The 15246-nt window shown below is 30.5% G+C and overlaps 3 protein-coding genes across 3 annotated transcripts; all 3 read right to left on the reverse strand.

Annotated features, from left to right (window-relative positions):
* Positions 1-134: 134 nt before the first annotated feature.
* On the reverse strand, positions 135-1620 carry LOC107022991. Its single transcript, XM_015223545.2, has 5 exons — positions 1246-1620; positions 1126-1163; positions 931-1045; positions 771-826; positions 135-690 (listed from the first exon to the last, which is right to left on the reverse strand). Exons 1-5 carry the CDS (start codon positions 1351-1353, stop codon positions 444-446), a joined length of 564 nt encoding a protein of 187 aa, XP_015079031.1. The 5' UTR covers positions 1354-1620; the 3' UTR covers positions 135-443.
* Positions 1621-2508: 888 nt separating this feature from the next.
* LOC107022742 (protein NRT1/ PTR FAMILY 2.3-like) lies at positions 2509-7622 on the reverse strand. The gene is made up of 4 exons (XM_015223332.2): positions 7501-7622; positions 7148-7365; positions 3628-4181; positions 2509-3396 (listed from the first exon to the last, which is right to left on the reverse strand). Exons 1-4 carry the CDS (start codon positions 7598-7600, stop codon positions 2568-2570), a joined length of 1701 nt encoding a protein of 566 aa, XP_015078818.1. The 5' UTR covers positions 7601-7622; the 3' UTR covers positions 2509-2567.
* A 4852-nt stretch (positions 7623-12474) lies between these two features.
* Positions 12475-14825, reverse strand: LOC107022813 (protein NRT1/ PTR FAMILY 2.7-like). The gene is made up of 4 exons (XM_015223398.2): positions 14655-14825; positions 14192-14409; positions 13582-14102; positions 12475-13358 (listed from the first exon to the last, which is right to left on the reverse strand). Exons 1-4 carry the CDS (start codon positions 14722-14724, stop codon positions 12527-12529), a joined length of 1641 nt encoding a protein of 546 aa, XP_015078884.1. The 5' UTR covers positions 14725-14825; the 3' UTR covers positions 12475-12526.
* Between the last annotated feature and the right edge of the window lie 421 nt (positions 14826-15246).

A 15246-nucleotide genomic window follows, 5' to 3' on the forward strand; every position in this document is an offset into this window, starting at 1 on the left:
ATCATCTCTAAATATACCCCTCAACAACGGTATATCATCTCTAAATGACAAAGTTGAGGGGTATATCAGACCCTTTTCCCTTTGTAGAAAAACAAACCAAACTTCACTAGCATTTATTGTCAAGCAACTTTAGCTTCGAGAAAAATATGATTGCATAGCATTTGCAGTTCAGGAAATACATCTCTGACAGTTGACTTGCTTCCAAAAATTAACAGAAAAACAAAGCAGCATATAGAGCTCAAACATGTAAAAAGTGCAGTGTCAATTGCTTTGTTCCAGCCTGAAATAATAATCTGTACTGTAATTCCAAAATCAGAAAGAGAAAAAAGAATATCATACAAATATGAAATTAGCATTTTGTGAAGTGCAATGTGTATCTTTCTGCATTTTGATCAGCATGAGTAGGCTATCAATGTCAGCATTTCCGTCAGCCTGTTGATCTACTACATCTTCATTCGTTTCATTGGCCGCGATCCATCTTGATCATTGTTCATTAAGACCTTGTTCATTAGCGGTTTCATCTTGATCATGATTCTGTTCTTTGCATCTCTATCTTGATCAGCATTTCTCTCATCAGCACCTGCTTCTTGATCAGCATTAGCCCCTGCGTCTTGAACATGATCCTGTCGATTTGCACCTCCAAAGAGAGAATCATGCAACGTTACACGACTCTTGTACATGAGCATGTCCCTGCCACATTTAAATCAACACCTTCCACAAAATATATATAGAGACAATCTCAATTTGCAAATTCATAATTAGAAACTTACAATCTCATAAAGAATCTTCCTCTTATGAAATAGTTGGACGGTAGGGTGGCTTCCCTCTGAAATAAAATCATAAACTCTGTATTTAAGAGCGAGAAATAAGAGCAACAAAATCGTCTTGTTATCATGAAAACAAAAATGATTTTTGATATTAGTATCTTACTAGTCTCCATCCGAGCAGCATATCACATTGGGTACAGTAAATATTGAGTGTGGTTAGGGTATTTCCATCTTCTTGTTGATGAAATTTCGGTTGGTCTAGTATAACAACATTAAACCTGAATATAATACACACAACTCAGAAAAAAGCCTAATCAAATCACAATAATTCCGAATTATCCAAAATCATGATACTTACACTCTCTTAAAGTAGCCTCCATAATCTAAGTCCTGCACCTGGACAAGAAAATGAACATAATAAGTTGTTCTGTTATAAAGTCAAGAACAGAGTACAAAGTGACGCAGAGAGAATCCTTACATTAGGAATGTAATACTGGACACGAGCAATTCGAACTTCACAATTACTGCAATAGATGTAACTACGAAGACCGAAAACTAGTGGATCATATACAGAATCTTCTTGCATTGTATCAATTTACTTCTTCAACTAAGAACAAAGCGGAAGAGGAATTATCAATGGAAAAAAGACTTAAACTAATTGCGAATGTAACAAGAACAGAGCTAATGGAAAATGAGAATTTAATGGGGTTGAGAAGAGATTGTTAATATAGAAAATTGATTTTTTGATTCTTGAATCCAAATTGAGAAGCGCTTTGTATTGACAGTTAATTCAAAAAAGGTGGGAAATTCAACTAACTTTTTTTTTCTTGACAGGATTTTACAATTTACCCCTAAAAACTAGTCATATTGACATTCATATGCACCGACTTAAAAATGTGTAAAGAATAAAATACCTTATGTTTTCTTTTCTTTTGCTAATGAGAAGTAGAGTTATGTTTCAATAATGCTACCTGGTGTGAGTTTTGATCCCAAAAAATCAGAAATAGATTTTAGGTATTTATGTATGAACCTTTTGAGTTAGTTTGTACGTTGAACATAATAATTTTGATTTAAATTTAATATTTACCTAGAGAAATTCATTGAATCTATACAAGGGAATTATTAAATTAGACCACATTAATGTATAAGAACAGAAATCCTTAATACATAAGCTTCAAATTTAGACTCAATCCCTAATCCTAAGTTCATCGTTTCCCCCCTTTTGCCCCCTCCACCTACTGATCCACAATTGCTCCAAATATTAATTTTTGCGTTAAAAATATCCCTCCTTTCATTTATTAAAACATGATTTATCTTTACGGTTTAAAATGTGACTGAAATTTTAAAGTGATATATGTGGGGTTTCAATTAACTATGTAGATCCCCACCGAGTGTCTTTGCCTGTCTACTTGCCGATTTACTATTTTTACTTTGTAGCTTTAAAAATGTGCGCACAAAAAACAAACAATGGACTGTTATAGTGATACACAGTTAATGTCCAAAAACTTTTGCTCAAAAATTCACCTCCCAAATGTACCGGGGAACAAAAAGGATGATTTGTGCTTAAAGCATATTATTATTTATTTGTCTCTTTTTGGAGGGAACAGAATGGACTGTTACCCTAAATGCATTGGCCTGTACATTAACTAATGGGAAAATAAACATGTTAAGTCAACAAATAAAAAGCCAAAAAAAAAAATGTCAGCTATTTTATCTTTTTTTTTCTTGAAAAAAGCCATGAATTGAGATTCATTGCTTGTTCAATGTTTACGTAATGAATCCAGGAGTATCTCATTTGGACTAATTTCCATCAATTTTGTCGATAGAATCACTCACTTCGTTGTCAACATTTTTATACTCGTACAATGAAGCACATATAACATAATACACAAAGTTAAAAGCTCCTAAAACACTAATCACCCAGAAAACATTATCCAACCTACCATTATTTATGTTCTCAGGCAACCATCCTGTCACTCTTTGAACCAAATCCATCACCCCATTCCCTAGATAAAATGCCACTCCCATAAAAACGGCCACAACCGCGGTAGACGTGCTTTTCAACGACCCTGGAAATTCTTGATAGTAAAATCCAACGTATCCTGGAGAATGAAAAGCTAGCCCAATGCCTGAAATAGCTAGTTGTGGTGCCAGCCAGAAGACTGACATTGGCACCACAACACTATTTTGGTGCTCCAATTTTATCCTCTTTGACTCTACCAGGGCGGATAGGAACATGCTGACGACTGTCAGCACGTGTCCTATCCCAACCCGTTGGAGAGGTGTCAGAGAAATACGCATGTGCTTAGTCAACAAGGGGGATACAACTCGGTCCATGAGTGTTATTGTTATGCACGTGGAGATCAGCGTGAAGACTATAACAGAACCAGCTGGGATTTTGAAATTCGATCCTAAGTGCCTGTCCATTTTCAGGGCCTGGAGGATTGCTAAACTGGTTTGTATGACTAGTGGGGTGCAGAGAAGCAAACCAGTAGTCCATATTGGAAAAAGCTTTATCAGGATTTTCAAATCTTCTACTTGTTGTACTGTACATAGTTTCCATGGCTCAGCAGTGACTCTGTCCGGTTTCTTATCTCCTTCCGTGATCAAAGCTGCTCTGTTCAGGAACCTATGAAAACACACACACTCATTTGTCGACATTTGGAAGTGATTTTCACTTAGAATATTAAGAGCCAGGACTATAAAATCACCTAAAACAACAGGAATTAGGTGTATCAATGGTCTCTAAGCCACTAATCCTATTTAATGAGGTATTAACAACAAAAATTGTCTGAAGTTTCACCTAGTTCGAATTCCCCTGCTAACCATTATGTATATTGTAGGGAGAGTTTTGTTATACCTGAAGAATTTGCTAGGATTTGTAGGGTCATGAGCACTTGTTGAACTGTCCTGTTTTGTCATGCCATTATAATAATCTTCACCTCCTAATGACAATGGTTCTCCATGTTTCCTAATAGCAGCAACGGCAACTCGAGCCAAACTCATGAAAGGGCTTTCTTGTTGTGCCTCAATATGGCGATAGAAACGTCGTCCAGACAAGAAAATAGCCAAGCCAAAGATGTTGAAGGCGACACAGATGGCGAACCCAATTACCCAACTCACATTGTCCTCGATATACAAAAGGACTGTGCTACCAATGACATTAGATGTGTAGAGCGCAAAAGTATACCAATTGAAGAAAATCGCTTGGTGATTTGGCTTATGAAATTGATTCGCTCCCATTGATCCAATGGTGAAACGTGTTCCTCCGTTTCCCAAATATGCTAGAGCTAAAGCTGCATATAAGATTGTAAGATGGAATGTTGATGCGTTTCCGCACTCATTTGAACCATCAAAGCATTTTGGAGGTCTCAATGTGTCCATCACTGCTGTGAAGGTGAGAAGCAACACTCCCTACAAACCAATTTGAGAAAATAAAATATGTTACATCAGATTAGTTTAACTTCTATGCGTGATCAGGCTGTCTAAAGATAACTACATGTAACCGCTTATAATAGATATAAGTAGCAAATAACATGTTCTGACAATCTATATTTTGTTTAACGACTACGATATAGCTAATTCCTGAGTGATAAAGCAAGCAACCTGCTACAGCCCCGCTAAATTCTACTCACTGAGCATGTTATACAGGGTTTTATGAAATTAATGCAGAACAAGATATTTTGCAGAAATTAAAATATCCATGACTAAAAAGGAGCTCAGTGCATTAAACTTAAAACTTGTGCTATGTCCAATTCTTTCAGTATAGTAACCAGTAAGCCATATCTCTAATAAATGTGTGTTTATTTCTTGGTATTTTGAACCGTCTTACTGGAAATTCTGCTACGCCACTGCATGTATTTAGTAACATGACTTAGCCGAAACTAATGTTTCTTTGCACCTATAGAAGAACTATCTTCACAAAATTTGACGGTTTTAAGTTAAAACTATTGAGTCAATATTTGGTTCAATTTGTTCCAATTCAACTCATTAACTTTTTACTGATTCGTTAATTTATTAACTCAATTTATTTTAATTTTGACGGGATACACTCATCGAACGCTCTTTTCGAGAGTGACTAAATGAAAAGAGCAACTCCTAGCTAGTGTATATTCTGTAAAGTATGTCCTACAAGAGAAATATTTTATTATTATTATTGTGGTAGTACTAATTTGTCATATATTTATTAAAGGTCTAAGTGCTTGAATAATATTGGTCGTGAAATCATTTTTCTGTTGAATTTTGTGTCAGTTTTTGTTGTAACAAATTGCTCTACTCCATATATATACACATCAACATGGATATTGTGCTACTCGTGTAGGGCCAGCCCTCATCTAAGCAAAAAAAAAGATGGATAACTCTGTTGGAAAGCATTATTATTATTATTATTATTATTATTATTATTATTATTAATTGTTTTAAATAATAATAATAAGTGAGAAATACTCGAACTTAGATAGCAATGACCTAAAAAGCCGCAAACAAAGCAAGTATGAATCAGAAACAAATGATGACGTGGCGCATGTTGAGTGAAAAGAGGCTATTCCAGTCTCTTTCTTCTACTGCCACGACTTCATTTCGCATCCCAAAATTATTAAAAATATATATACTTAATTCTAAGAATTTTATAAAGTTTCCACTTATGAATATGTGGTGCAAAAATAATTTAAAATTCCACCATTTTAATATTTTAAAATTTTAATAGAATATTACATCTCTGTGAACTTCTTTTCTAAATAAATTGTGAATCAAAATGAGTAAAACAAATATTTTAATATTTGTAAAATAAGAATTATGTATAGATTGACTAAAAAAAATATTTTGGACAAATAAATTGTGAATCTGAACAAATAACCACTACGGAAATGGGTTAATAACGTAAAATATTTCTTTTAATTATACATCAATATTAATTGTATGAATTATTAATTTATAATTTAAAATAAATGAAAATCTTGTCTAGGTTATGGTGTTATATTTGAGAATATGGACGATTTCTTATACATTACGTATACTCAAATATACGTCAAAACAAATTAGTATTCAATTTTTTAAAACAAATTTTACATACAAATTTAAAGAATTGTCCACATTTGCGGCTTATAATTATGGCTTTCTGTTACTCATGAATGACGTCTTTTGGCATCAAAGCTACCACACGGTTTATTTTTAAAAAAATAAAAGTTAATTAAATTTGCAATAATATATTACTTTGTTCCTTCGTTTTTATTTGACTACTTTCTTTTAAAATCATATGAATTATTACAAATTAAATTAATTTAATTTGCAATAGTATATTAGTTTGTCCCTTCGTTTTTATTTTTGACTAGTTATTTGTACCTCTTAAATTCTGTGTCAGAGACTCTAACCAAATCCTACTACCTAAATTTAAGACGGAATATATCAGTCACCAATATTACGAATTAATATACTTATAATTACCTTAATAAATATACCTAATTGTATAATAAATATTTACAAAATCGATGCATATAAAACTAAAAATAAAATCCCCAAAAGTAGTATTCCCTTTGTCCCACCGCTATCCCAATATACGTAACATTCTTTTTTAATCTGTTTTTGTTCATTTTTTTAATAAAAAATCTTCGTTTAAATTAAAATATTTTTAATTCTATTTTTTTATCATAAACAAATAATTTACAATTATATACAAAATTAAAAATTTAAGTCACAAATTATAAAAAATATTTTTTTTCTTAAGAATCTTATTTGAATTGACTTTTAAAAAATATTTTTTAAATTAAATTGAAATGACCTTTAAGTCAAAAATTTAAGTCAAAAATAAAATGTAATGTAAGACTTAACTTTTTTAAATTATTTTAATTTGTTTAAATATTTTTTATCTTGTCAAATACTTTTTAATTTCTTTTAAGTCATTTTTGATTTATTTATTTTAAATTTATCAAACACTTTCATATGTAAAAAACCAATTTATTTAACCAATTTTTAAATCACTTCAAACAATAAAATCGACTATTTAAGTCTTTATCAACTAAACTGAAACGGTGAAAGAATAATAAAATTCAAAATCAATAAGCCGACCTTCCCACAAAAACGATCATAACATAACATAGAAGCCATCTATTTCTTGGGAAATGAAATGACAACTTCATCGTTTCAACTTCCTTTTTAAAATAATATACTTTTTCACATGCTAGCAATTTTTTAATTCTGTCTTAAAATTTGTAGATATTTTAATAACATTTGACGTATGGTTAGTCTAATATCATAAAATTTTAAAAAAAATTAAAATTTCATATCGAAGTATATTAAGTCAAGCAAATTGAAACGAAAGCATATGTAAATGAATTTTGACAAACCCAAAAAAAGAAAAAGATGAAGGAGAAATTCGTAGTTACCAGCAAAGATATGAAAGAAGAAATCCATATGACAGAGAAACATCCGAGAAAAGAATCCGCTAGCACAGCCCCCAAAACAGGAAAAATAGTGCTGCACCCATTAGCCATGTTGTACACTTTAGCAGCACTCACACTATTCATGTTGAATTCTTCTATCAAATACACTATTAAATTGTTATTCCATCCTGCTGCTGCCAATGATAATCCGGCCATACTCCCTATTCAAATTTCAAATATCATCATTACCGCGCAGAATCAGAATTTTCACTTTAATAATAATAATCACAAAAAAAAAAAAAGTTAAAGATACGGTATAATTTTCTGACGAATAATTCAAAAGGAAAAAAGAAGACCTATGATGAAGGGAAATGAAATCCAACCGCCATTGTTATTGTTGTTGGTAGAAGAGTTTGGTGATGCTTCATCTACAAACGTCTGGACTGATTTCTCCATTGCTGCATTAATTATTAACTCAGTTACTTACCTCTTTATATATATATATATATATACTCTCTTTTTTAGTTTCTCTAGGACAACTTGGATATATATTTTTTTATTTTTATTATTTGTGTTGTGCTTGTTTCCTTGGTATATATATATATAGCAGTGTATTCTGTTTCCAAAGTTTGGGCTAAATTAAATTTTATATAAGTTGAATACACTATCTTATCACTATTTCTTTTGGATGCATACGACAAAAGATGCCACTATGTTTAATTTCCTCCTCCCTATCAAATCAAAGTATTTGGTACTTTTTTTTATTTAATTAATTTTTAAAATTAAATTATATTACGTTAATTTAGTCTTTTTTAAAAAAGAATAAAAATTTAAAAATTATATAAAAAGTATTATATATTATAACTTTTTGCATATGAAAATATACATCATAAAATATTACTTAAATTTTTTATAGTTTGACTCTAAAAAAGAAAATTATAACAATTAATTATCAACAGAGTAACTGTTAAATAAAAAGAGGAAAGTGTATCTTTTATATTTGGTAAGTTTGAAAGTTTAATACTTTTTTCGTCTACTGTTAATTGTCATACTTTCTTTTTTTAGAGTCAAATTATAAAAGAATTTGACTAATATTTTAGGATATACTTTCCATTATATTGGTATGTAAAAAATTATAGTGTATAGTTCTTTTCATATAATTTTTGAATATTTAAATTTTTTATTTCAAGTGTTAGAATTAATATAATCTAATTTAGTTTTTAAAATAAGTCAAATTGACTTTTAAAAAGCATAATATAACAAATAAAAATGAACGGAAAAAATATATAGCTAAAAACTTTAAGATTACAAACATAAAAAACTGTGTACATTTAAAATTTAAAATTTTGAGAGTCGAAAAATCTCTTTATATGTTAAACTTAATATCTGATTTATTATAGTAAGATATTTATATTTTGATAAAGAAAATATTTTTAAAGTTAAAATAAAAAAATATTTTTATAAAGATTTTTTATTTATAAATTCTTATGTAAGTTTTTACCGACTTCCTATAAAAAAAATTGAACTTGTTGATAAAGTTGCTCAATTATTCACTACTTCATAATATCAAAGTCATTAAATAATTTATTCGTAAGAAAAAGTTATTCAACTTAAATTCAGATAAAATTTTATTTTCAAACGTCAACTTAATTATTAATGGTAGAGTAAATTAAGGGCCAAAATCATTGTATAAACACCTACTAAGGTTTAAGAATCGGTTTGAATAGATTTAAAAGTCACTAAGTAATACTTTTAAGTCATTAATAAAGGTTCATAAAAAAAAGAAAGTGTTTGCTCATGAATTAGTTGTATTTATGTATTGTATATTTTCAAAATAACATGGTTTTTTGTGGATAACTATGTGCCTATTATTTGGACTTGGACATTTAACTGATGACCTTAGGGTGATATTTTAATACTATAAATAGAGATATGTAGGACATATTAAATAAGAAGGAAAATCATCTCTTTCACCGACTTATCTTCCCTTTATTATTATATTATTCTGAGTTTGATTTATAACAAAAACTATTTTTAACTTCAACGTTATTAAATTTGAATATTTTAAGATCATTTTTAAAAAATTATTTTTTTAAAGTTAAATCAAACGGGCTCTAAAAACGTATTTAGACATGATTTTGAACGATTAGATTAATTAAAGTTGGAATTTTTTGAGACGAAATTTGAACTTTTCGTGTTGTATTTCACTAGATTGCGTGTTTAGATCTAGAACTTGTCATTTTTCTTTATACATTTGAAGTTCTTTATGTCTTCTTATAGACTTAATTTTAATTTATTTTCTCCAATAAAATTAATTAAAACATTTATGAAATATTTAATATTATTAATTTTTGAAATTTATTTTGAATACATTTTAAAATGCAAATTACTCATGAATTTTTTTATATAATTTTTATGAAAATGTATAATAGTGAACCGATTAAAAAACACTTTAAATCCTGCTAGTAATTTAGTAATTTTAATTATTAATTATATAATGAACTTCTTGTAACAAATAACATTATTAATGGAGTAACAGCCCTACCTTATGATTTTCAAATTTATTTTTATTTTATCTCGATCGTTTATAATTATGAGGAACACTTCCCGAGGCAAAAGTTCCTTACTCGGCCTTCCCTGATAAAGATGGTAATTTTTAATTAGTTTTGACAAAAGTTGTATATGTGCCTTTTTCAATCAGCTGCTTATTGTTAATTTAAAACTTATGTTTTAATTAAACATCCGATAATTTATTTACGAAATTAAGTTTACCACTCAAAAACTTTTCAATATTAACATGCGAATCGCAATAAAATAAAAAGCTTACCTTCTTTTTTCCAAAAACATAATCTATATATATAAATTCTTTTGTAAAAATATTTGTCGTTCTCTTTAAATGGCATAAAATCAGCTGTAGCACATTCTTTTTTTCCCCACCAATTGCAAATTAACTATAAGAGGATACACATTATAATGTGACATGTGCTATTCGATGGATATCGCTTGATATAACATTTTGCATGCTATGGATGATAAGATGTTCAAGAGTCAACCAATCGATTAGTCATTTTTTGAGCTAAAATTTTTATAAAATTTTAAAATATATAAAGAATTTGACGAATTTATATAAAAATTTTAATTTTAATATTATACATGTTATATAATTATTTGTTTCAAGTAGGTTCAGATGAAATTCTTTGAATCCTATTTAGCAACCAACCAATTAAATTTAGAGTCTGATCCTTTATAATAATATTAAATTACATAAAAATTATTGAAATCACGTAAATTCAAAAATATAAACTTATTTCGCGCTCTAGCTCGGCACCCGAAAACAAACGTTTTGTCGTTCTCATATATGGGATAAACTCACCACTCACTAATTTCCTATTGCGGTGTGTGTGTGTAGCCCGACATGTTATCTGATCTGACACTTGCACTTTTCTTTTTCGGCACAAAGAAATAATCCATGTATTGAATCTGCTCTATATGTATTTTGTTTTCTTAATTATTTAAAAAAAAAAGTTATAATCTTGCTTTGAGATACTTTATTAATTAATAAATATATTTTTATATAATAAACGTAGCTTTTAATTGTCAATCAATGTGGTTATTCATATTTGTTGAAAAAAAATAATATTATTATTTTATTTCTCAATAACATACTTGGCTGATAATCTGAATATGATAGGATGTATGTAGATCTAATTTCTATTTTTGTCGAGGTGAAAGCGGTTTTTTGTGATAGTATGACATGGGCTAAAGAGTGATTCATGAGAGTGGCGTAGTTGTTTAACGAGATGTGGAATTATATTAGAGAAGCAAAATGAGGAGTTTGGTTGTTTTGGAGTTATAAGGAAAATGACAAAAGGAACAATGTTTGTTGCTACACATAATGAGGCACAACATACACTGACATTATCCGTCTTCTATAAATAGGAAAATACAGCTCTATGGGCTTACACACCACTACTGTATGCTTTGCACGTCTCCATATATCATGTTTTGTATCTCAAATCATTCAAACGGCCCTAGCGTTCATAACTTATGGATTCATGAAATATATTGAACAGATTTCACATGGTTATTGTTTTAAAGATCCAGGCTGGGCAAATCATGTCTTAAACTTATTTGAAGAATTATTTTCTCTAGAATATCAAATTTTATTAGCTTCTTAGACCCTAGTTCGTGGTTTAAAATAGTTTTAAATTTACGAGTAAGCATTTTGGAACTTCCTTAAATTTCGGTTTGGAACTTCCTTAAATTTCGCTTCATCCGAGTATATATGTTGATAGAATATTATAAAAATTAGTAACTTCTATGTTGAAGTCTTCCACGCCTTGAATTTGGGAGTTTTAGCACGTCCTAAAAGGTTTGTATTTTGTATCATCGCCTTAATTAAGGTGCACGACTCATATATAGTTCTGGTTTTTAGGCCTAATTTAGGTCAGGATTTACGAGACATAAAAAGAAAAACTACATAATTACCACTAATTTAGAGTTTCTATGTAGGTATCTTACTTTGATACATGTATTTTTGCTATCAGATACACAAAACAAGAAGAAAGGCTAGCGAGATTGGAAAGGGAGGTGCGTGAGATTCGTATATAACCCAGATTCATGAGATTCATACTAGATACATGTATGTATCTATATATATATTTGGAGTGATTCACATGTACCAAGGATATCAGATACACAGGAGAGTGGCGAGTGAGATGGGAGATAGGTGAGCGAGATTTGCTATGTATCTCAGATACATTCTAATGCACTTGAATACAATGTATTTAGAACAAAATACACCAAAATTTGACCTCATGTAACCAAGATATATGTATTTGAACGTATTTGAAGGCATTGAAATCTGATAAGATATGTAATATTGTAAACTAAAATGTATCTAAATAATTAATTCATAAACTAGTGAAATTTTTGTAAGTTTCAAATAGAAAATTCACAATTACATGGTTCTGGTCATTTAATTATGGATTCACACCCAAACTTGTATTGTTCCCCACATTTATTTACAAAAAAAGCAAAAGCATAGGCTTAAACCAAGTGGTTATGTTTTAAATTCTTAGATCCTAAATTATTACGGTATAGACTTCTTTTAAATTTATTTGATTAGTGTTTGATATTTTGGACTATATATAACACACATTGATTAGACTACTATTAGCCAATTATAATCTATTTAAGCGCAAGTAACTCTTGAACAGAGTTAAGCAATGACCCGTTTGTTAATTGAATGATTTTTGCTAAGCTCCAACTCAACTCGAAATTATCCCTCCCTAATCCAACATAATGAAACATATTAAAGTAATTAAAGATACAGTCAAATTATACATATTTTCATGGTCAATGCCCATTTTGAGCGGTGAATCATCCATGAAAAGGAGAATCACTATGATCCACCACTTCCTTTATGTTTCTATACTTATAAAACCAAGCACATATTACATAGTAACCAAAGTTCACTACTCCCACTACAACTAATACCCCATACATTTTGTCCAATCTTCCATCATTTATGTTACCTGGTAACCATGTAGTTGTCCTTCTAACAACATCAATTAGAGCAGTAGTCAAATAAAATGCTATACCAACAAGCACAGATATCAGCGCGGTTGCCAAGTTCTTTAAGGTTATTGGGAACTCTTGGTAGTACAATGATACTTGTCCAGGAATATGAAATGCCTCTGCGATACCAACGAGTGCTAATTGAGGCACAAGCCAGAAAGCTGACATTGGCACAATAATGGAACCTGGATTGGATTTTGCTACATTTAGCCTCTTTGACTCGACTAAGGCTGAGACAGCCATACACGAAAAATTGAGGACGTGACCAACCCCAATTCTCTGGAGAGGTGTAAGTGATTTGCCAGACAAATTTTTCCAGGCAGGAAACAGAACTTTGTCAAACAGGGCGAGGAATAGAGCAGAAGAGAGCAGGACAAAAACGAACATGGATCCAGCTGGGATTTGGAAATTGGGTCCTATGTGACGGTCCATTACTAAGGCTTGAAGGATTGACAAACTTCCTTGTACACCAATTGTTGTGCCAAGAAAAAAACTACTTGACCATAGTGGTAAAATTTTAACTAATGTTTTGAAATCTTCAACTTCTTGGACTGTACAAAGTTTCCATGACTTAGCTGTTGAGCCATCTGGTTTAACATCGCCTTCACTTTTAATGGCTGCACGGTTCAAAAACCTGCATCATATATAATAAAACAAACAAAGTACTAATAATTAAAACTTGATAATTAATTAAGCGTTAAGAAAATAGTTCACACTTTTACTAAATGATATGATTTTTACACAATTAAATCATCAAATCTCACAAACATCTATATCTATATATATATATATATTAGAATTGAGTTGATCACAAAATGTAATGGATCATATAATTAGGCACGTAAGGATATGATTACCTGCAGGTTTTTGAAGGCTCAACAAGCATTAGTCCGTGGTAGAGATCTTCACTAGTCGATGGGAGTGGCAACTTTCTTTTCCTAATACTTGCAACCACAACGCGAGCCAAACTGGTGAATGGACTCCCTTCTGGCTTAGAATTGTTGTAAAATCTGGTCCCCAGTAGAAAAATGGCTGCACCAAGTACATTAGCTGCTACGCAAATGAAAAATCCAGCTTTCCAGCTCACGTTATCTTCAACATAGACAATAGCTGTGGATGCTATAATAGTAGAAGCAGAAAGGAAGAAAAAAAACCAATTGATGAAAATCCCTTGATCTTTCGGTTTATCAAATTGGTTGGCTCCCATTGTTGTAAGGGTTGATCGGAGACTAGCATTACCCAGAGTCGCCAAAGCTATGGCTATATAGAGTACTACATATTGAACTTTTGGTATAGGGGCACATGAGGTCGAACCAACTTCACACGGTGTAGGCTTCAATGAATCAACTGTCGTTGTTAGAGCTAAAAGGATTGCACCCTACACGTAAACAAATCTTAGGAATATATTATATGTGTATCAAATTTATACTTAACTTGGATAACAAAACAAAATTAGCTAGTTTTTACCAATAATGAGATGATGGATGAAATCCAAATGATAGTGAAACAACCAAGAAAAGAGTCGGCGATAATTGCAGCAACAACAGGAGCTAAGCTTCCAGCACCATTAACCAAATTTGATATTTGAGCAGCATCAATACTCTCCACATTAAACTCCTTAATCAGATATACAATAAGATTGCTTGTCAAACCTCCAAATGCTAGGGTCAACCCTACTAAACTCGCTGTTTTTGTCAAAATCAAATCATGGATTTAGCGTCAAGTAACTTGTTATAACAACTGCAACCAAATATTAAGCCAATGTGCAAGTACATTGATAGCATCATAGCACTAGAGCATTTAATTACTCAATCTTTATCCTAACATTATAATAAATTTGAACAATAAAAATAAACGATAAGTGTATGATCAAATCACATAGGAACAAGGTTCAGGTCTACCGAAAAAGAGAGAGAGAGAGAGGAGAGACCTATGATGAAGGGGAAGGTGATCCATCCTCCGGTTTTTCTTGATATCTGTGCCTCCGATAGAACTTCCATAGTTGAAAAAAAACAAGGGATAAATAATAACTTAAAACTCCTAGGAGAGCATTTACATATATATATATATATTATCAGCTCCAAAAATATGGATCGTGGAAAGATATATTTTCATCAAAAAGAAAACTCAACGAATTAAGTATGAACCCATGAGTTAAATAATTATTTTTAAAATGGTTTTAGTTTCTTTCAAGATATTAAACAAATATTACACTATTCTCTTTGTCCTAATTCATGTGTTGTGATTCAGATTTCCAAAATCAAATCTCTTACTTTTAACAATAAAATCTTTTAAAATAAAAAGTATTACAATATAATAATTAGTAATTCAAAAATATTTTAAGTGACATACAAAAAATAGCAAATAAATAAGGTTATTTGACTCTCAATCGAAATGTCGCCAGATCTACAATATTTGCCAATTGCCACCAACGCTAAGCACAACACATTTTCTTGTGTAGGAAATTAAATCAAATAGTTGTATTATTCTCCCTGTCACAATTTTGACAATAAATATCTCTA

Source organism: Solanum pennellii, chromosome 6, assembly GCF_001406875.1.
Source record: "Solanum pennellii chromosome 6, SPENNV200".
Lineage (NCBI taxonomy): Eukaryota > Viridiplantae > Streptophyta > Magnoliopsida > Solanales > Solanaceae > Solanum > Solanum pennellii.

Bases quoted from the DNA above. Each gene is read 5' to 3' on its own strand.
- LOC107022991 (XM_015223545.2), bottom strand. From the start codon at position 1,353: ATGCAAGAAGATTCTGTATATGATCCACTAGTTTTCGGTCTTCGTAGT. The intron at 1,164-1,245 runs GTAAGGATTCTC...TTTCTTGTCCAG, and splicing joins TCCAGTATTACATTCCTAAT to GTGCAGGACTTAGATTATGG. The intron at 827-930 runs GTAAGATACTAA...ATTTTATTTCAG, and splicing joins TGCTGCTCGGATGGAGACTA to AGGGAAGCCACCCTACCGTC.
- LOC107022742 (XM_015223332.2), bottom strand. From the start codon at position 7,600: ATGGAGAAATCAGTCCAGACGTTTGTAGATGAAGCATCACCAAACTCT. The intron at 7,366-7,500 runs GTCTTCTTTTTT...AAATTTGAATAG, and splicing joins TTCATTTCCCTTCATCATAG to GGAGTATGGCCGGATTATCA. The intron at 4,182-7,147 runs GTAACTACGAAT...ATTGGTTTGTAG, and splicing joins CTTCTTTCATATCTTTGCTG to GGAGTGTTGCTTCTCACCTT.
- LOC107022813 (XM_015223398.2), bottom strand. From the start codon at position 14,724: ATGGAAGTTCTATCGGAGGCACAGATATCAAGAAAAACCGGAGGATGG. The intron at 14,410-14,654 runs GTCTCTCCTCTC...TGACAAAAACAG, and splicing joins CACCTTCCCCTTCATCATAG to CGAGTTTAGTAGGGTTGACC. The intron at 14,103-14,191 runs GTAAAAACTAGC...GTTTACGTGTAG, and splicing joins CATCCATCATCTCATTATTG to GGTGCAATCCTTTTAGCTCT.